General features: G+C 54.1%; 2 protein-coding genes across 2 annotated transcripts; one reads left to right on the forward strand and one right to left on the reverse strand.

The window, feature by feature from the left end:
* Positions 1 to 71: 71 nt before the first annotated feature.
* Positions 72 to 15804, reverse strand: Retreg3 (reticulophagy regulator family member 3). The gene is made up of 9 exons (XM_003466995.5): positions 15506 to 15804; positions 6198 to 6304; positions 4926 to 4956; positions 4189 to 4315; positions 3684 to 3768; positions 2737 to 2874; positions 2190 to 2272; positions 1857 to 1989; positions 72 to 1710 (listed from the first exon to the last, which is right to left on the reverse strand). Exons 1-9 carry the CDS (start codon positions 15763 to 15765, stop codon positions 1253 to 1255), a joined length of 1422 nt encoding a protein of 473 aa, XP_003467043.2. The 5' UTR covers positions 15766 to 15804; the 3' UTR covers positions 72 to 1252.
* A 104-nt stretch (positions 15805 to 15908) lies between these two features.
* Positions 15909 to 20544, forward strand: Tubg1 (tubulin gamma 1). The gene is made up of 11 exons (XM_003466996.4): positions 15909 to 16136; positions 16440 to 16552; positions 16717 to 16884; positions 17892 to 17960; positions 18219 to 18298; positions 18663 to 18789; positions 19171 to 19257; positions 19352 to 19501; positions 19681 to 19833; positions 19913 to 20074; positions 20165 to 20544. The coding sequence occupies exons 1-11, from the start codon at positions 16088 to 16090 to the stop codon at positions 20360 to 20362; spliced, it is 1356 nt and encodes a 451-aa protein (XP_003467044.1). The 5' UTR covers positions 15909 to 16087; the 3' UTR covers positions 20363 to 20544.
* Positions 20545 to 21208: the final 664 nt, after the last annotated feature.

Here is a 21208-nt window from a genome sequence, read left to right on the forward strand (position 1 = left end):
GCACTCTAAGCAGTTGGAATTCAGTAAACAAAGAGCACTAGCTCTTCAAGGAGGACACAGGTCAGCACTACTTAAAAGATGATTCTCGGAGATTTATTCCCCAGCACCACCAATCCCACCCACCCCATTCACAGTGGAGGAAGCAGCCTCGAGGTGGGCGTGCTGGGGGCAAAGCCAGGGTGGTATAGCTCTCCTTCCTTCCCCTGTGACCTTCCACTCTTTTCCCCCACACCTCCATGTCCTCCACACCAGAGCCCCCTAAGACACCTTGTGGCCCTACAGCCTGTGGGAGAACTTGGTGAATCTTCCTAAGTGGTGACCACCCACACACCCAGCTCTGCCCCGGGAGGTCACCCATCTGTCTGCCTAGAGCTACAGGTGAACATACCCCACCTGTGATGGCCACCTGGGCTCCGCTGAACACCTCTCACGGGCAAGTGGTCCCTGAGGATTGGCAGCAGTGGGGACATGGGAACAGTTTGGCTTAAGCTCTGTGGACTGTGGCAGAGGTGAGGCTGGCACAGGTTTGGAGCCAGTGACAGTTGGGTTTTTGTGACACATGATTTGAGTAAAGGCCAGAGGCGTCACTTCCCAGCTCCTGTCGGCAGGCTCCTCATGCAGCTCACCGACCAGGGGAGAACAGCCTTGGCCCTGCGGTGCTTGTCACAAAGCCACCTGTAAAGTGCTACTGTGCCGTCCCTGCGGTGCTCTTGCTTCTCCAGGAGGCTCTGGGGAGGGACAGGGACACCAGGATGGACACAGTATTGCTTGGCTCACTGTGCAGCCTGAGGGTATAAGGAGCCAGGGACAGCAGCACCAGAGACACCACAGAGCCCAGGAGGGTCGGGGTGCTCAGTGGGCAGGGACGCCTCACAGTGGCCCCTGTGACCCACGTGTGAAAGATGCCAGTCCTCACCTTGCCTGAACCTCACAAGCAGTACTTCAAGGTCTGTTGTTGAGGCCCAAGGACAGGTGGGAAGGGGTGCAGGCCTGCTCTGCAGAACCAAGGGATGGGCTCGCTCTGGAAACACCACACCGTGGTCCACAAAGGACAGAACAACTGCTGCTGCCTGGCTGGGACTCCAGAGGAGTGGGTGAGGGTGGGCTGGGCTCTCTGTGAGGGCCCCCAGCGCCCCTTCCTGACTCGGTTCCTCAGGACCTTCTGGGGAGCGTGTGCCCTCATGGTGAAGCACAAATAGTCCTGGGCAGCAGGCTGGGCATCCTGCAGGAAAGCACAGTTCCAGCCCACCGCTCAATGGCTTCTGGAGCCAGCAGGGTCCAGCTGGTTCAGCTCCGACTGGTCCAGCAGCTCAAAGTCATCTCCCTCGGCATCTGTGTCCAGGTCAGAACTGGGAGCCCACAGGACACCCCGGGTCGCTCTCCGGGACAAGGGGACAGAAGGGCCTGATTGGGAGGCCCCTGCCAAGGCCATCTGGATTACACCTTGGGAGACCAGGCTGGCGAGGTTGCTAGTGAGGGCGGAGCCTGCAGGCAGGGTGCCCAGTAGGAGCTCTGGCAGTGAAGCCTCCTCTCGGCCTGCAGGGGGCGCCTGGGGAGCCTCAGCCCCAGTGGGGGACCGGAACATCAGGCTGGGCATCCCGATGCTGGTGTCGTCCTCATCTTCCAGGCCAGCAGGGTCCACGTTAATGGAAGGGAAGTCTGGAAGGTCCCTGGCAAAGGACTCCTCCGGGTCACTGTGCCCATCTAGGTCTGGGAGAACACAGGTGTCTGAGCCTTGGCCTCCAGAAGGCAACTCACGTCTCCTGTGTCTTCCTGCAAAGCCCCCGGAGGCTTCTCCCACACCATCATGAGCCATGACCGCACCCCCGCCCTCCACGGAGGCCTCCCTCCCTCACCTTCAGAGCCCTCTGTTAGGGGCGTCTGGCCCCGAGAGAGATTGAAGGTGCCATTGTCTGTGCAGGAGACCTCAGCATCTGAGTGCTCCGAGTCTGTGATGGCCAGTTCCCTGGCCACGGCGGAGTCGTCCAGCTGGGGACAGAAAAGCCCATACGTGCGTGAGGAATAGCCACCGACCACTGGGAGCCTCCCTGGGCTCAGTGCCATTGGTGCCATCTTCAGGACCAAGGGACCCTCAGTTCTCAGGGCCCATGCAGGCCTGTGAGTGACACCACCTGTGTGTGAGTGCCTGCCTGGTGGGAGGCTGGTGGGGCAGTGGCACATGTGGATACCTGAGGACAGAAGGCGGCCAACTCCTCCTCACTGTCACTGCCATTGTCCCCAGCACGTTCCGGGTGCAGAGCTCTACGGCGCACTGTGGGTAGACCAGGCAGCCATGATGCCTCTCTCTGAGGAGCACGGCCTAAAGGCAGGATCGCTCCCCAGCACCCCTGCCAGGTGCCACACACACAAGCAGCCTTGAGCACACAGCAGGTTAACCAGGCAACACCGATTGACCACCTGGCCCAGAACTAGCCTGGCCACAGCCTAACACAAAGCCTGGCTGGAAAAAGTTGAAAGGGATAGAGAGAGGCCAGCGCAGTGGGAGGCAGCAGCCCAGGGCCCTCAGCTGGGGGAGGAGGGATACTGCTCACCTCTAAGGACTGTCATGGGTAAAACACATCGGCCGGGCCTGGGCACATGGAAGGGCTCCATCCACCCCAGGAGACACCAAGGGACAAGCCTGACACCCACCTTCCTTGGCTGGGTGTGTCTCTCAGTTCCGCAGTGCCCCCCCCCCCCCCCCCCCGCAGCCAACCTGCCCCTTGGGGCACTCACGCTGCCGCTCCCTCTGCCGGAACATCATGTAGCCGTGCACACTGAAGTCCAGCCGCTGCAAAGCCGGCTCTAGGCGTACATAGGCCCAGTCCCACAGGCGGTGGTACACAGTCAGGGGCCACAATAGCACTGCAACAACTGAGGACAGGAGAGGGGATGTGACATGTGGGAACAGGTAGCATGGAGCACCCCACTTGCCCTCACTGCCTGGTGGGGCTCCGGCGTTCCTGGTTCTGCAGCACAGGGAGCCTGCGGACCTGGGCCACTGCCTGTGGACAGTGTGGTCACTCGCACATGGGTGCCACCAAGCCACAAGCTGGGCTGCATTCATGTGTGGTTCTGATGTGATAGTCACAGCTGACACTCAGGGCCACTAGCCCCGACCAGAAGTGAAGAAACAGACACACATGTTCTCGGGAGGGTAGGTGCTCCTGGAAAGCAGGACCGAGGAGAGAGTTCTATTTTGGTATCAGGAATCAAACTCATGACCTTGTGCTGGCCAGCCCAAGGTAGGACAGCACTGTGCTGCTGAGCTGTGTCTCTGGCAGGACCTAGTAGAGGAACCTGAAGTCCTGTTCTGAAAATCTCCATAAGTAGCAGCTGGCAGTTATCTGCACTGGCCACATCTTGGTGGTCAGTGGATCTGCAAACCTGGTATGGTAGGAGACGGCCTTGGCTGGGAGAGGCTATGTTATAGCGCTGACCTGATAGGTGTAGGGCCCAGGCAATGACCCCTAGTACCCACAAACAGCCAAGAGACAAATGGACTCCAGTCACAGAAGCTCACTGCAGAGGTGGGGACACTTCCATGGCACTGACCAGGTCACAGGGACCCAAGAAAGCTGCTTTCTGAAGAGGCAGGCTAGCGCAGGCCTTGCCCCAGCCATGAGGCTTGCCGCAGCTAGGGCACCAGGGGCAGTGGAGACATGAAGCACGCCCACACTTACGGAGCAGGTAGGACAGCAGGAGCCCAGGGACGCATCGGCCCAGGATGGCCAGGAAGGTGAGGAGCCCACAGCTCAGCAGGCAGAACTGGGAAGGAAGCAGGTGGTGTTAATCCTGGGGGCCCAGCTGGGGTCCCTAGGTGAAGCTTGGATAGGCCAGCACTACCGGTGTGCCTGCCTGTGTCTGTGAGGGAGGGGAGCCATCTGCAGGCACCCCCTTTTTTGTAGCTGACCCCACGAGGCTGCATCTTTCAGGCCAGAAATGGGTGTGCACGGGAATTGGCCAGAAATGCATTGGAAAGCAGTCCTGGCGTGGGGACGTTAAGGAAGCAAACGCCATGAGATGCAAAGCCCATCAGTTTCACATAAAGAGTGCACAGGAGCAGGCAGGGCAAGGGGAGGGCGGCTTGGGGGATGGAGCAGCTGCCCCAGCCTCCCTGCTCGGCCTGGACAGCGGATACTGAGTCCAGGGCCTGCTTCCTTTCAGCATGCTGGACAGAGGGCTTACCTTGCCTGGGTTTTGCTTTTTGAAAAGCAGGAGATTCCTCATGAAAACAGCCCCGCTCACCCAGACTTCGGCGACATGGCGGCAGAGCTCGGGCACGCTGAGCAGCCGAGGGTGCACAAAGCCCCAGCTGTGGGGGAGGGGGGCAGTCATGAGTGGGCACTGTGTGGGTGGCTGCAGCTTCCAGGTGCTGCAGAGGGAAGTGCAGCTCTGCTCTTTGCCCCCCAGGCTGAGAGCTGAATTTGGGGGCTGGGAGAGCAGGCATATCCAGATGGGAGGCCGCCACCAGTGTGGGAGACCAGGACACAGCACAGCCCCATGAGCAGGGCAAGGGGACTGAAGCCAGCGTGGGCAGGAGTGGCAGACATGAGAGCAACCTTTGGCATTGGCTTCCAATGGCAGGAACCAGAGCGTTTTCTGGCCAGGAGCTTTAAGTAGCCAGAGGTCACAGGGCACACTGAGGGGCTGGTATAAAAGCCAGGAGGCCAAGAAGGCAGCCACCCCCACGTCTTATGCGAGGGCCAGTAACGTAGCCAGTCTCGGGCACATTCTGGGACAAAGCTCAGAGGACGTGGCCGTCCCCACGCACACTGCTGCCTGGGCCTTGGTGTCTGTTACAAGGACAATGAGAAGAGGCTGGGCCCTCAGCTCCCACTGTGTGCCCAGAGCATGGGGTCAGCCGCACTTAGCTAGGACACTGCAAGGGAGTTGGCAGGGGAGGGACCATCAAGTGTCCATACCTCTCATTGTCCAGTGTGTTGGGCCTCGGCACTGCAACATTAAAACAAACAACAGGGTTAGTGGGCTGCGGCCTGACAGCCCCTGCTGGGAGTCTGGGGAAAAGGAATAGTAACAGCCGGGGACCAGGAGACGCCACATCACAAGCCAGGGCAGGGGCTGTGCCTGCTTCACTTGGGGCAACACTGGTTCCAAGTGGACTGCAGAGGCCCTCGCATCCCCTCAGCTGACAGCCCCACTGTGGGAAGTCTCTCACAACTCCCTGCCAGCCATAAACGCATCTGAACACCGAGTCCCCAGCTGGAATGGCTCACCAGCACCTCACCACAGCGACGCTGCTGCAGTCCTCTACCGGGTCCTCTGGCCTCCTGCTTCACTTTTCTGTGGGACAGGATCACTTTGGGGCCAGCGGATTTCAGTTTTACCTGCGGACCCCCTCTCCTTAGCAGCTGTGACGTGGGACTGGACACAGCACTGCTCAGTCCTCCCCAGCCTGTGCTATCCCATGTGCTCTGTACCCTACCAGATGCGCTGAGCTGTGGCTCCCTAAGCTAACCTAGCTGAGAACCCCACCCCCCACTCTGCCTCACCTGGGCTCCTGCCAGGGGCAAAACACACAACCAACTGCACCAGGCCTGGGGCCCACTGGGGCGCCTCCAGGATTCTCCAGTAACTGCCATGTAATTTGTATTTGTGTGTAATCTCTGAAGAAATGAACCGTACCTGCTGGCACCTTGCATTCATATAACATCTAGCCTAGTGCTTTGCAAATGAGCAATTTTAAACACAACAAAGTTTCATTTTATCTTTTTCAATCTTGACACAAGGCCTTGTGATGTAGCCCAGGCTGGCCTCAAACTCAGTGGTCCTCCTGCCTCAGCTTCCCAAGTGCTGGGATCCCAGGTGTGGGCCACCACAGCTGGCCAAAAGAATTCTTCTCTACAATAGTCTCACTGTGTTGGCATCCCCTGGACCTGGAAGACATTCTAGAGGCAGACTGATGCTTTCTTAGTAAAGATCAGATCCAGGAAGAAGGGGTACTTATTCCTTGGCTGCGGACACGGACTCCCAGCCCCATGCCCATGGGAAGGCAGGACCGCTCCTTCCTGGCGTCTCCCAGGCAGATGACTCCAGCACAAAGCAGTGTCCAGGGCCATGCACACCTCCCAGCCCCCAACTCCAGGCAAGAAGGACAAACGGCCATGTCCACTCCACTTCTCAAACACCACCGAATCACCCATTTCCGCTTCACTTCTTAAACACCACCAACTTACCTTTGATTTCAGGCCAGATTTTGCTCTTCCACTGATCGATACACACGAGGATCATCAAGCTGAAGGCAAGCAGAAACACGAGGCGGAGGGAGGTGAGCGCGAAGAACCTGAGGAGGGCAGACACAGATCAGCAACTGGGTGAGAGCCTGGGGGAGGGGACACAGGCCTGGACCAGCGTCCTGGTCTCTGGTTCCTTTGTCCTGATGCTAAGTAGTCAACACAGCTTTACAGACGTGGCTGTGTGCCTGGTGCCAGGGTTGCCTGCTCAGTAAATGCAGAGCGCAGAACCATCCAGGAACCTGCCCAACCCCCTCCCAGCCCATGGGTTTGTGCAGGGCAGGGAGAGGCCCCAGCACGATGCATGGAAGCCAGCACCTCCCCACAAGCAAGGCCAAGCTCAGGCACCCACGCTTGATAAAAGATGTCCTACCAGGGGCTGGGGATTTAGCTCAGCGGCATAAGCACCTGCCTTGCAAGCAGGCAGTCGTGAGTTCAATCCCCGGTACCAATAAAAAGGAAAAAGACCAAAAAAAAAAAAAAAAAAAAAAGATGTCCTACCATGCCAGCAGTGATGGGACAGAGAAGGCCAGCGGCCTCACAAAAGCTGCAGTTCGTTATCCCTTCAGAAGCCCAAATACCCGTACCAAAAAAAAAAAGGATGCCAAGCATGGTGGCACACATCCATAATCCCAGCACTCAGGAGGCTGAGGCAGGAGGATCACTGTAAATTTGAGACCAGCTTGGGCTACAAAGTACGCTCAAAGCCATCCTCAATTGCATAGTGAGAGCCTGTCTCAAAAAAGGAAAAAGTAAGTAAGTAAAAATCAATGAAGAACAATTTCCTACTTGAAATCAACCCTAAGCTGCCATGTGTGAATGAGCTGGGACATGTAAACCCTGATAGCACTTCCAGTGACAATGAGACATTACTGATTTTCAGGTGTGCCGCTTAATGTTTTAGGGATATCTATCTTTTTGAGATGCACAGGAAGATGTAAAGAAATTAGTAAATTAAATGAAATATGAGATTTCCTTCAAGATTATAGTCTGGCAAGAGAAAGGTGTGAAACTGTGAGGACTGACATGAAGGTGTGCTCTGCAGAAGCTGGGTGACAGGCACTTGGAGTTTTTGTATTATTCTCCTTATTTCTGTAAATGTTTAAAATGTAAAACAGCACGGCGGGGGGGGGGGCACACCTGTCTTCCACACACTTGGGAGGCTGAGGCAGGTGAGTCCCTGTGAGTTCAAGGCTGGCCTGAGCTACAAAGTGAGTTCAAGGCCAGCCTGAACGGCACAGCGAGACCCTGCCTCTAAATAAATAAATAAACTATAAAACACCAAAAAGAAAACAGAGCCCAGTTCTTCCACTGCTTCTGCAACATATCCTGTGCCAGTGTTTGCCCACAGGAATCCCAGTAGCCTATGATGAGGTACAGAAATTCAAAGTAAATGTTCAGATATTTACAGCAAGCTGTCCAAACCATTTTGAAGCTACTATTATACAGGAGCTGCATTTTCTATGTCTTTTCACATCTAATTTCTTTGGTGACTCACACTATACTTTTTATAAAAGCAATGACTCCCAGCAGATAAGAGTTAAAGGGAAAAAAAAAAAAAAAGAGTTAAAGGGAGTCACTGGACCTCCAGCACCACAGGCTGGGTGGGAGACAGAACTCTGAAAGTCCCGGGCTGAGACCTGGCTGGCCGCCATCAGTCAGGAGCTCTGGAATGAATCAGTGTCCTCATCTACTATGGCATTAACTAATCTCACAAGCACCAATCCTGGCCTGGTGCCATCGATCACAGAGCAACTCTTGGGCTGGAATTCTTTCCTTACTCTGCAAAATCAGGAGTTTGTACAAGGACCTAGGATCCCCAGCACTGAGAAAAAAAAGTCCCGGTTTTTTAAATAAAAGTTCCACCCAGGTTTTTATATGCATATTCATACACACACACACAGGCATTGTTAGTGAAACTCTAAACTCTGAGGCCATTTTTGGGCTCCTGCTTTTTTGTTTTGAGACAGTCTCACTATACAGGTTCAGGCTGGCTGCAAATGCCTCAGCTCGGGCCTCTGGTATGGGGTAATATAATGCTTTAAATAAATGTGAGCACACATTAGCAGTGAGAATTTTTAACACATTGCTTTAAACATGATACAAAAATAAGGGAGGAAGGGCAGTGAATCAAGAATCCAGTCATCAGTGGCAGCCTCGTCCCAATTTCACCCACCAGCCCCTTAAAGGACACTGAAACCACATTCGAGATTGAAAGCAACTTAGCAGGAAAGGCCTCCAGAGCTGCACCAGGCCGTGAACCTCTGCTACACCGCACTGCACCGGCCCAGGGAAAGCGAATGTCACAAGCCAGAGCCTGGCCAGTGCCACGCCAGGCTGAGCGGGGCTCTGGTCCCAGCAGCAGCTGCAGCGTGAGCAGCAGAGGCCGGAATTGGCCCCCACCCCCACCACCGTCCAGGCCAGGCCAATCTCCCTTCTGCGCAGGTCTGGGAAGGGGCAGGTGCTCTTCCCAAGGTGACTGCAATGGAAACACTGTTGCTCCCAGACCCCGACAATTCAGAGAGTGGCCTGGCAAAGCAGCTTAAACTCCATTCTGATTCTGCAATGCGGCTGGGCACCTCCGGCCTGGGCTCAAGGGAGGTGGCTGGTTAAGAGCACACCTGCATGTGGCATGTGGCGTGTGTGTCTGTGTCAGACTCCAGGGGGTACTGCTATGCCCCATGTGCCCAGCCCAGCCACCAAGGGTACCCAGGCCCACAGGACTGAGCCTAAGTATCTTTTTTGAACACGTGTGGCAGGACCTTACAAGGAAGAGGAGCTTTTCCGTGTGCTAGAAAGTAACATTTCTCAGGAAAACTGCCTCCTTCCAACTGATGCCAACTGCATAGAAACATCAGATTGGCATGGAAAAATCGGGGGTAGAAGGGGAGTCTCCACCCCAGCCTGACAGACCTCAGGCAGCGGCTGCTGCTGCTCTTGGAGTCCAGCAGATGCAGCACACTGGGAAGCGGTGCCCTCCTCACGGCCCAGCCCTGCGCAAAGGGGTACAGCGGCCCCCAGACAGGGCAGCAAAGGGAGGCTGAGAGGGCAAGGCCGGGCCAGCTTCCACACGCAGAAGCTCGGCCAGACACACAAGCCTCAGCCACCTGCTGGACAGGGCTCCGTCCTTGGGCTGCAGGGCCTGATTCACACTTGCTTTCTTTCTTCTTCTTCTGAGACAGGATCTCGCCACCCAGTTCAGGCTGGCCTTGGGCTCACTTTGTAGCCCAGGCTGGTCTTGAACTTCCAATGATCCTCCTACCACAACTTCCTGAGGGCTAGGATGACAGGTGTGGGCCACTACATCTGGCTTCTGATCTAGGCTTTTTAAAAATAATTATCCTTATTTCTAAAGACAAACATGCTTATTAAAGAAAATTTAAAAAGTGTAAGTAAAAGTTAAATAAAAAATGTGAAGGGGGCCTCACTCTGAAACAGCCATGCCAAAAAGAATCATGGTGGTGAGCACAGATCTGAGCAAGGCCAGGTCCGCTCTGGAGCACAGGGAAGACAGCTGGGGGGCGAGAAGGGGGGGTGTTAGGAAGGTGCAAAGAGCTGCCCTGCAGGCCCCCCCAGCCCCCGCCATTGTAATGTTTACCACCACCTGTTTGCAACAGGTAACAGTTTCCTCATGGGGGGGGCCATACTGCACACTTCAGTTCATCTGCCCCACCCTTGGGTGTTTTGTTGTTTGAGTCAGGGTCTTGCTATGTAGCCCAGGCTGGCCTGGAACTCCCAACACCTTTGTGCTTGGGGGTCCTGAGTGCTGAGATGCTAGGTGAGCACCACAAAGCCCAGCCGGTGAGTCTTTCTTCGCTTTTTTTTTTTTTTTTTCCTTTTTTGTGTTAGGAGGGCTCAATCTCATGACCTTGTGCTTGCCAGGCAGGCTCTTATGCCACTGAGCTAAATCCCCAGCTCTCTCTTTATTTTGAAACACAGTCTCTCTGTAGTCCAGGCTGGTCTTGAACTCACTATGTAGTCCACACTGGCCTCAAACTTGTGGCGATCCTCCTGTCTCAGGCCCAGGAGTGCTGGGATTATAGGCTTGCACCACCATACCCATCTTCATCAAAATAAAAAAAATTTTTTTTTGTACCAGGGATCAAACTGGTGACCTCATGCTTGTCAGACAGGCACTTACACCACTGAGCCAAATCCCCAGCCTTTCCTCTCCATCTTTTGTAAAATACCTATCTCCCTTATTTCCTATCATCTATCTTTATTTTGCTGTTTTATTCTTTGATGTCAATCCTTAACACTGTTTTTTGAACAGCCCAAAGGCCTGGTAGTGTGATATAACTCACCCTGACACTAAGTCAATGCTTTTATTATTTAGGTTAGTAACAAGAACCGAACTCATGATCTCAGGCTTGCGGGCACCGTGCTGCTGAGGTCCATTGCTGGCCCTGAAGTTGATGGCTCCAGTCTGTAGCTGTGCGCAGCTGTCACCATTACCTAATCCACATCCTCTCATCACTGAACAATCACTCCCTAGCTCTCAGCTCTATTTTTCCATGTATGCTTCAGAATTAAATATCATTAAGCAGAAATTAGTAACTTCATGTCATTTATATTTGAATTTTTAAACTTTCTTGTGAGTTACACACACATATATACACATATATGCTACAGAAATTTTTTCTTCCTTTTGTCAATTGTCCCTTCACTTCATGCAGACCTAAAATCCAAGCCATTTAAATAAAACAGCCCTGAGGGCAAGACCCCTACGAAGCACCTTTATGTTCTGTTCCCATAATTAATATAATCGGCTTCTGCAAACATGAATTAATACAAATGTTTTAAAATAAATAAACTGTCACTTGGGTAGCAATCTGGTGTCCCGAAAGAGATGAGGAACTGGAGCAGCACTCTTTCGGAGGGTGGTCACACGCAGACTGCGTCTGTCGGCCCAGGTTACAGTAGCAGTAGCGTTTGTTCTAACTGACCGCCCCACCCTTTTCCACCAAAGTAGACACCATTTTCGGACCTTTGTTAGCTCAGCCAGCCAGCGTGTCTCAGGGCCACTTGGGAACAAAGCCTCCTGTCCTGCAGCGACAGTAAGCCCATTATTGTATGACACCGTGGCTGTCTGGTTCACGAGCCAGGCTGGTAAATTAAAAGGAAAAGAAAACCCAGCCTGTGTCCCGTAATTAGAGTCATAATGATAGTTGTCGTTGCACAGAAGCAGAAATGAAACCAGACAGCCATGAGGACCTCGCCTCATACGAAAGGAGAAGGCACGCAACCCTTTGGTCTGGAAGGATCAAAACTGAGGCACAGGGGCGAAGTGAACCACGACCTCCCCAGCAGTACCCCGGCTCACAGGAGCACCCTGCAACCCGCTAACAACCCCTCTGCTGCTTTTCGCTCAAGTTCAGTGAGTAGAGTTTTCCTTCTACTTCCTGTCCCTCTCGACTGTTTTTATATTCGTTTGCAGTACTTAGGATCAAGCCCTCAACCAATGGGTGACATCCCCAGTCCGTTCACTGCGGGATGGAGGAGTTTCAGTAACTCACCCGTGCTGGCTTCAAGCTACTGAACCTGCGACCCCTCACCTTCAACACCCAGAGGAGCTGGACCCTCAGGCACACGCCATCTCACCGTGGATTCTTTGACAATCAGAAGTGCTGTGTGCCCTTAGCTACCTCTCAGGAACTCTTTTGGGGGTTTTTTTGAGGCAGGGTCTCACAATGCAGCCCAAGCTGGCCCCAAACTCACAGGATTCTCCTGCCTCAGCCTCTAAGCGCTGGGATCACAGGTGTGTACCACCACATCCAGCTTATTTTTTGCTTTTTGGGGGAAAAGAGGAAACACCTTTTTTTTTTCATTTGTGAAAACAAGATTCCACGACAACTGCAGACATTCTGTGTCTAGGAACTCTATCAGACCCATTGGAGATCACCACAGGGCCTCAGCCTGTAGGCTGCACGCCATCTCCCTAATTCAAAGAACACCTAGATTCATAGGATGTTTAAATCCCCTGGGCAGCTTAGTGAGACCCTGGCCAAAATGAAAGAAAGAAACTTTTTGTTTTTTGGCTTTTTGAGCCAGGGTCTCACTATGCAGCACAGGCTAGAACTCATGGCAAGCATCCTACCTTAGGCTCCAGAGTGCTGGGGTGATAGGCGTGTAAAAAATTTCCCCAAAGGCCTAGGGATGTCGTGAAGTGTGACGGCCCTCAGTGCATCCCCCAGTACTGGGGGAAAAACACACTATCAGAAGGGAAAACTGGGTCACCCCATAGATATGGCCAGAGGTAATGAGAGCTAGTCTAGGCGGGGAATACCTCCAGCCCGACCTCTAATTCCTCTAAACCTGAAGACATGGGGGAGGAAAGCCTTGGGATGCTACAGACAGGAGCCACTTAATGGGTCTCTCACTCATCCACCTAAGATGTAAGAGGGCTCCTCAGAGGCCTGGCAAAGCCCCGGGTAGAGAACTACCTACCTGAACTTGATGACTTTTTTTGTACTCCTGTCCACACCTCAAATGCACAAAACATTCACGATGTACCACTATTCATAACAAATAATGAAAGAAAAATTAAGTATTTCAGACTTCCAGTCATAGAGGCAGCTGAGTCTATGTAGCGTTTGCCACTGGTTCGCTGTCTGGCGCTAGAGTGCTGCACCTGCCCAGGGGTGGAGCTGGCATGCAACGGAAGAAAGGAAAGGAGGCCTGCATTTCCTCTTTTTGCTCTTTTCCCCTTTGTTCTTGTGGCTGCCAGGAACCTCTGCCCCTGCCTTGGAGCCAGCTGAGTATGGACTGAAACCAGAACCAACTGTGAGCTAAATAAACCTTTCCTTCCTTCATTCTGAGTGTCAGGTATTATCTCAGCAACAACAGAGAAGTAACCAAGACAGTCACTCTTCCAAATTCCAAAGTAAACGTGAACACTCATGCTCAGCATGAGGTAATGGGTAGGAGAAGTCTTTCAGGTTAAACCCCAAACTCCTTCCTAGGACACTCCCTTCCCCGAAGATTCTGCAGACTCCAAGCCACCCTGCCCGAGGCTCCAAGCCTGAGCACACCTTGTCCTCCTCCCTATCAGAGGCAGATCCAGCTACCCTTCCATCTCAAATCACACCTCCTTCTCTCTCTCCCTCAGCTCCTGAGTGTGAAGGGAAAGTAATAAGGGTGACTGTGTTCTGGATTCTCGGCACACAACTACCAGGAAATTCCAGAGATAAAGACCCATCACACGCCATAAGGGACCCAGGGGTAAAAGGGGCTCTGAGAAGGACCCTAAACATAGCACATTAGGAAACTGAAATGCACTGTTAGGTGTCAGCAAATTAAAACTTGCTATGGAACTGAATGTCCCCCCAGTCAGGTCAGCTCCTTGTATGCAGACCTTGAGCACGTATTCAATCAACTGGTTTAGTGAGGTTCCAAACCCCACACAGGAAATGGTTTGGACTGGGTAAACACTCCTGAATGAGGCGATGTAGCCAAGGGTTTCTAAGAGTGAGCAGTGCCAGGAAGTTTGTACCTGGGGTCAAGAAAAAAGCATTACCAAAAACAGATGATGATGGTGTTTGTGCCTGTGATCTCAGTGAAGCAGGAGGACTGCCAAGAGTTTGAGGCTCTTCTGAACAAGAGCAGGACTCTGTCTTAAAAAGTTTGCAGCATACTCTGGAAGCCAGACTGCCAGAGACTGCTGTGACACCTTTTAACTTCAGTCTCCTTTAAACAGGGAGGGGACTGACTTAAACACTTGAATGTCTTCTAGTCACTCAACTTGCAATTATTTGTTTGCCTTCAGTTCACTGAAAACTTATTCAGATAATGTTTTAATTTTTTTTGTTTTTTGGTATTTTTGAGACAAAGTGTCACTATACAGTTCAGGCTGCCTTTGAGCTCACTTTGTAGCCCAGTTGGTCTCAAAATTGCAATGATCCTCCTGCCTTGGCCTCTTGAGTGCTGGGAATACAAGTACACACCATCATGCCCAGTAATGTTTTTATTTTAAAACCAAGAGCTTTTAAGAGAAAAAAAAAAAAAAAAGCCATTTGTTGTTTGTTGATTTAGACAGGGTCTCACTATATAGTTCAGGCTGGCTTCAAATAGCAATCCTCCTGCCTAGGCTTCCCAAGAGTGGGGACTACAGGCATGCACCACCACATCTAGCAAGAAAGCCATTTTTTTTACCAATGACACAGCTAAAAACTGCACACTTTGTAGTTTCAGGCTTTTCCACATTAGCTTTCTTTTCTTTTTTTTTTTTTTTTGAGATGGGGTCTCGTTATGCAGTTCAGGCTGGTCTTGAGCTCTCTTTGAGGCCAGGCTGGTCTCAAACTCGCAAGGATCCTCCCACCTCAGCCTCCCGAGTGCTGGGATTACAGGCATGAGCCACCACGCCCGGCTTAGCCTTATTTTCAATCAGCTGTAGAAGCTCCCTACCTGTTAGCTCCTTTGGCATTTGGTCAATATTTCCACGTCACTAATAGACACCAGCCATGCTTGGCACATTACACAAAGACCTAAGTCCTTTGGGGGGGTTGACGACTCAGGGGAGGGGCAGCAGATCTGTCTTCCTGCGTGTGACACCCTCAGACACTTGACACTTATTTCTAGTGCCAAGCGTCCCGTTCTGGAAACTAGCACCATCTCACACCCTCGATTTCCATCTTCATCTTCATAAACCGCACCTGAGGACCGCCTACTCTCTAATTCCTTGGGACAGGAAGAAGCTGTAATTACACGTGGCTTTGCAAACAGGAGGAATCCCCCAAGCACTGTTGCCTAACTGTCCTTTAAACAAGTACACTGCTTTGCTCCCAAGCTGCAGTTCTGCAGGCTTGCACTGGCGCGGATGTAGAGAATGCTAGTTTGTACTAACTCATCCGATTTGTTTTCTTATTACATCTATGGGCGCCTAGGCCAGACCTCGCGCCTCTCCTCCCATCGCCACTACGAAGATCTTTGGGGCCAGTCACCAACTCAACTGGGACGGAGAACAAGCGAGGCGACAGCCTTAAAAGGGAAACAGCTTTCCCTGGCCTGCAAGAGGCGGCCTCGCTGGCCAGATGTGCGGACGCAGGTAAGCAGGGGCACAGCCGAGAGCCCTGGGGAGGACGGGGCGCCACAGCTGGACGCGGGATGGGGCGGAAGGAAAGAAAGAAAGATCGTGGCGAAACGAGGCAGGCACGGGAAGAAGCAAGGCGCCGAGGAAAGCAGGAAGGCGAGAGGCAGAGCACGGGAAGCTGACGACCCGCGCTCCGTAGGGCTCTGAGGTCCGGTTCTCTCACCAGAAAGCCGCGTTCAGCCCCAGGCACCACAGCGCGCTCCGCGCCGGCCGCTCCCACACCAGGGCCGCCTGGAGCCGGCTCAGCAGTGGCTCGTACGGCCCCAACACCTGCACCAGGGCCTGCTGCACCGCCTCCACCTGCTGGTCGCGCTCCCAGGACCCCGAAAGGGCTCGACGGCCCTTAAACGCCGACCCTACAGTAGGGTCCGGGGCCGCAGCCAGCCCCTCAGCCTCCGCCATCTCCCCGGGCAGCCACAACATCCGGGGCCGCGGGGAGACGGTCACAATAACACCAACTGCGCAGACGTACCGCGCCCGCAGCCCGCCTCCCCTGCGATGCGCATGCGCAGAGCGTCTAGCGTGCACACGTAAAGGAAAAGGATAGACGCTGCGTCAAAGGACGTCGTGATGCGCACGCGTAATCTGCAGAAATGAAGCCACAGGATTAAGGAAGTGCTATCTTCTGTGCTTGGTTCTTATTGGAGCAGAGAAAGTGTTCGCGGGAGCCGCGGGTTGTTTTGCTTCTGCGTTTTGCGGCGAGCGTGCTGGCTTGTGTGGCTGCAAAGCTAGTTCCTGAGGAGCAATGCCGAGGGAAATCATCACTCTACAGTTGGGCCAGTGCGGCAATCAGAGTGAGCAAACCTCTACCCCCCCGATAGCCACTGCTCTTAGATTGAACGGGATGGCACTGTGGGGGCCTGGACTCCCATCTGTCCTCCAGGATCGTAATTCCCCAGAAGCCGGGAGTCCCCGACCCAGTGTCCAGTGTCCAAGCCCCCGGGGCCCGTCTTGTCCAGTCACCGGGTACCGCCCTTTCTCCCGACGCTTTGACGTTTGATATGCCTACACCCAGGCGCTCAGGCTCCCAGGTGCCCACCGGAACCTGTCCATACCAGGAATCCTCTTTCTTCCTACCCGCACCTCCCCTCCCACAGTCGGCTTCGAGTTCTGGAAGCAGCTGTGTGCGGAGCATGGCATCAGCCCCGAGGGCATCGTGGAAGAGTTCGCCACCGAGGGCACTGATCGCAAGGACGTCTTCTTCTACCAGGTGCTGGCCTGGGCCAGGGCCTGCTGGGCCCAGGGCCGGCAGGGACGGCCGCAACCGGGTGCAGGGTCGGCAGAGAGGCCAGAGCCGCAGGCTGAAGTGGGGACCGCGGGGTGGCAGCGTGGCCACTCTGAGTGACAGCCTATTGGCTTTCCCGGGCCCCACAGGCAGACGACGAGCACTACATCCCGCGTGCAGTGCTGCTGGACCTGGAACCCCGCGTCATCCACTCCATTCAGAATTCTGCCTATGCCAAGCTCTACAATCCCGAGAACATCTATCTGTCTGAGCACGGCGGTGGCGCTGGCAACAACTGGGCCAGTGGATTCTCCCAGGTCATTTGCTCGTTCCTGTGGCCAGGACCACAACCCACTGTGACTTCCTAAAGGAGGGTAAAACCAGATCTGGGATGTTTGTGTGCTCGAGGGCTGTGTGCCAGAACAGTGAGTGGGTCCTGTGTACTCTTTAACCCTCTCAGCAGCCCTAGTGGGAAGGCCCAGAGGTCCACAGTGTCTTATCTGCCTTTCCATAATCCATCACTTCTTTTTTTTTTTTTGTCTTTTTCGTTTTTATCGGTACCAGGGATCGAACTCATGACTGCCTGCTTGCAAGGCAGGCACTTAGGCGGCTGAGCTAAATCCCCAGCCCCAATCCATCACTTCTTGAACAACAAAACCAGCTTTCAGTGGAGACAATTTTACAGTTTCTGTCCAACTTAACAAACTAACAAAAATGCTAATGTGCTTGATGAATACACCCTAGACCCCTTCAGGATTTTACTGCATGTACATTGTATGTACCAAACTACCTTTCTAAAACCTGAAATATTTTGAGTTCCAACATATAACTGGCCCCAAGAATTTCCCCTGAGGGATTGTAGGCCTGTGTCATCTTACAGAGGAGGAAATTTGGTTGCAGAAAGATTAAGTAATCTACCTGAGCCAGTGAATTGCACAGAACTAACGCTGATGTATGAGCCCCGGCCATCTGGGTGTACAGTGCCAACTGGTAACCATCTTCCCATGCTGCTTCTTAAGGCCTCTAAAAGTCCAGGCAGCTCTGTACCATAGAAGAGCTTTTCAGCCAGGTGTATTGGTGCACTCCTGTAATCCCAACACTCAGAAGCCGAGGCAGGATGCCTGCAAGTTGAAAGCGAGCTTGGGCAACTTAATGACAGACCCTGTTTCAGAATGAGAGGAAGAAACACAAATTAAAGGACCTAGGGCATGGCTTAGTGTAATGCCCATGGGCTCAGCCTGCAGTGGCACACTAAGGTTGTTCTTAGGTCAGAGCACTTGTCCCATGATCCTGTCCCACTCTGACTGACCTTGTATCTGTGCAGGGAGAGAAGATCCATGAGGACATCTTTGACATCATTGACCGGGAGGCAGACGGGAGTGACAGTCTGGAGGTGCGTGTTGGGCTGTGCTGGTCAGGCCTGGCATGGAGAAAGCCTGGCACTGCTTTTAAAGCCACCTCTTAGGCACATGAGCCACCCTGTACCTGGGGACAGGAGCCCCCTGGCCTTGCTGAAGACACAGCACAGTGTCCTTATCTATACCCATGAGGGGATGGGACTGGTTCAGCAAGACACAAGTCATGGCAGTTGTGTGATGGATCAGTTTGAAACTTTGGAGCCCATGTCACTGACTATGCCCCTCCCATGCAGGGCTTTGTGCTGTGTCACTCCATCGCTGGGGGGACAGGCTCTGGCCTGGGCTCCTACCTCTTAGAGCGGCTGAATGACAGGTAAGTCTCTGTGGGGGCTGGGATGAGATGGCCCCAGTGACCCTACCTTCCTAGAACGGGGTCAGTGAAGTGAGCTGGGGAAACTGATCACACTCCAGGGCTTGGAGCCAGAACCTAGAATCTGGGCCCTGCTGAAGAAGCTCAGCCGGAGTAGACAGGTTTGGAGTTGGAAACCCAAATTCCCCAACATCTCCGCCCTTTCCTCTTCTGGATTGTAGACTTTCAGGAGTGAAGTTTCCTTTATGACTAATCTTGGGGCTCCAATTTCTGCATCCAGCATTAGCGACTCCCACTAGAATACTAGAGAGCCCTGTGTTCTCCCAGCCTTCAATCTGTTCCCCTCTTTTTCTTCTGATCCTACCAGGTACCCCAAGAAGCTGGTGCAGACGTACTCTGTGTTCCCCAACCAAGACGAAATGAGCGATGTGGTGGTACAGCCCTACAACTCCCTGCTCACACTCAAGCGGCTCACACAGAACGCGGACTGCGTGGTGAGGGACTGCATCCCCACTGCCTCCCTGTTTTATCAGACCCTGCCCAGACCCTGTTTTATCATTTGTGGGCATTTAAAAAGTCAGTTTTAACTGGCCCAGAGGCTCATGCCTCTAACTGCAGCACTTGGGAGGCCAAAGCAGAAAGATAATGCGTCTTATCCCAGTTTGGGCTACACAGTGAGTTCAAAGCCAGCCTGAGCTACATACTGAGACCGTCTCAAAAAAAAGAAAAAGGGCTGAGGATGGAGCTCGGCTGGCCTTGGTCCCAAAGTCACTGGGCCGAGCAGATCCCTTTTACTGGCCCTGGGGCTCATAGAGCCTGGCTCATGCAGAGCTCTGGATATTCTTGTCCCTGTCATTCTTCTCCTCTGTCCCCAGGTGGTGCTGGACAACACAGCCCTGAATCTGATTGCCACAGACCGCCTGCATATCCAGAACCCGTCCTTCTCCCAGATCAACCAGCTGGTGAGCTGACTCAGCCCCCACACTGGGCACCCCCACACTACGGCCAGCTGGGAGGTAGGTCCCCCAGACCAGCCGTGATACTGCCCCGCCCCAGGTGTCCACCATCATGTCAGCCAGCACCACCACCCTGCGCTACCCTGGCTACATGAACAACGACCTCATCGGCCTCATCGCTTCCCTCATCCCCACACCGAGGCTGCACTTCCTCATGACTGGCTACACCCCGCTCACCACGGACCAGTCGGTGAGCGTGGCCACCGCTTCTGGGTCTCCAGCCCCACTCTGTGCCAGGGCAGGGGTTGTTGAGCTGCGGGCGAGGGCCTGAGTTCTATAGCAGAGACCCGGGGCAGAGGGGACCCAGGGAGCCACCCTGTGCTGGGGCCTCAGTGCCACCTGGAGCCCCGCACCCCCACTCCCCCTCAGGTGGCCAGCGTGAGGAAGACCACGGTGCTGGATGTCATGCGGCGGCTGCTGCAGCCCAAGAACGTGATGGTGTCCACGGGCCGGGACCGCCAGACCAACCACTGTTATATCGCCATCCTCAACATCATCCAGGGCGAGGTGGACCCCACGCAGGTAGGCGCGGCCCGGGCCCCTCCTGGCCATGGGCCTGGGAGAGGAGGCCGCAAGCGTCCCCTTCCCTGTGCCCGGCCAGGTGCACAAGAGCCTGCAGAGGATCCGAGAGCGCAAGTTGGCCAACTTCATCCCCTGGGGCCCAGCCAGCATCCAGGTGGCGCTGTCCAGGAAGTCGCCATACCTGCCATCTGCCCACCGGGTCAGCGGGCTCATGATGGCCAACCACACCAGCATCTCCTCGGTGAGCCTGCCTGGGTCTCGGTCCCTGTGGGTCCCCGGCTGTGCTCCCCACCCTGACGTCCCTGTGACTCTTGGGCTCTGCTTGCCCCAGCTCTTTGAGCGCACCTGTCGCCAGTTCGACAAGCTTCGGAAGCGAGAGGCCTTCATGGAACAGTTCCGGAAGGAGGACATCTTCAAGGACAACTTTGATGAGATGGACACATCCCGGGAGATCGTGCAGCAGCTGATTGACGAGTACCATGCGGCCACGCGGCCCGACTACATCTCCTGGGGCACCCAGGAGCAGTGAGCCAGGCTCGCATCCTCACCGTCTGCCTTACTGGGTGGCACAGGCCCTGCCGGCCAGCCCCTCGGGGCCCAAATCAGAGATCTTGAAGATGTCACACACCCACAGTAGTCACATGTACAATTGCACCTTATGTTTCTGTCTCCTTCTGAGACAACCTCAATAAAGCCCTGGGTAGAAATACAGTCTGGAGTCTCCTGAGGCTTGGACATCTGGGTCTCTACCCTGACATCCAGGTTCTCCCACGTCCAGCACCCTCGGCTCTCTCTCGGCTCTAAGCAAGCTGCCACCTGGCTCTTCCTTTGGCCTGCCCTTTCCAAGTGAGAATCCCTACATCCGGGACCCTCTCAGTCTGGCCACTCTACAAGTGACAGCCTGCCAGCTGTGTGTGCCCACATCAGTGACCTGCTGATTGCTGCACCCGCAGGCCAGGGGCCACCACCCCACCCTTGGCTCAGCACCTGGGGTCTTGGGGTCCCAGCTTGGGGGCAGAAAGCCTGGTCCTGGTGACTGGTCATCACTGCAGGCTGTGCTGCAAAAGTTCAGAAAGGCCTGCCGGCTGTCAGTGCCACCAGAAGGTCTTGTGTGCTCCAAAGGTTAAGGAGCTACCAAAGTGACACCAGACACGGTGGCATGCACCTGTAATCCCAGTACTCAGGAGGCCGAGGCAGGAGGGTCACTGCAAGTTTAAGGCTGGCCTGAGCTACATAACAAGACCTTGTCTCAACAAGAAAGGATTTTTTTCTTGGTGGACCAGGAACCGGCTCCTCATGCGTTCCGGGCAAATGCCCTACCACTGAGCCCCAGGCCCGGTCCATCAGCCTCACTGTATAAATGAGGAAACGGAAG

The sequence above is a fragment of the Cavia porcellus genome, unplaced genomic scaffold (genome assembly GCF_034190915.1).
Source record: "Cavia porcellus strain 051 isolate PalLab524CR breed Dunkin Hartley unplaced genomic scaffold, mCavPor4.1 scaffold_6, whole genome shotgun sequence".
Lineage (NCBI taxonomy): Eukaryota > Metazoa > Chordata > Mammalia > Rodentia > Caviidae > Cavia > Cavia porcellus.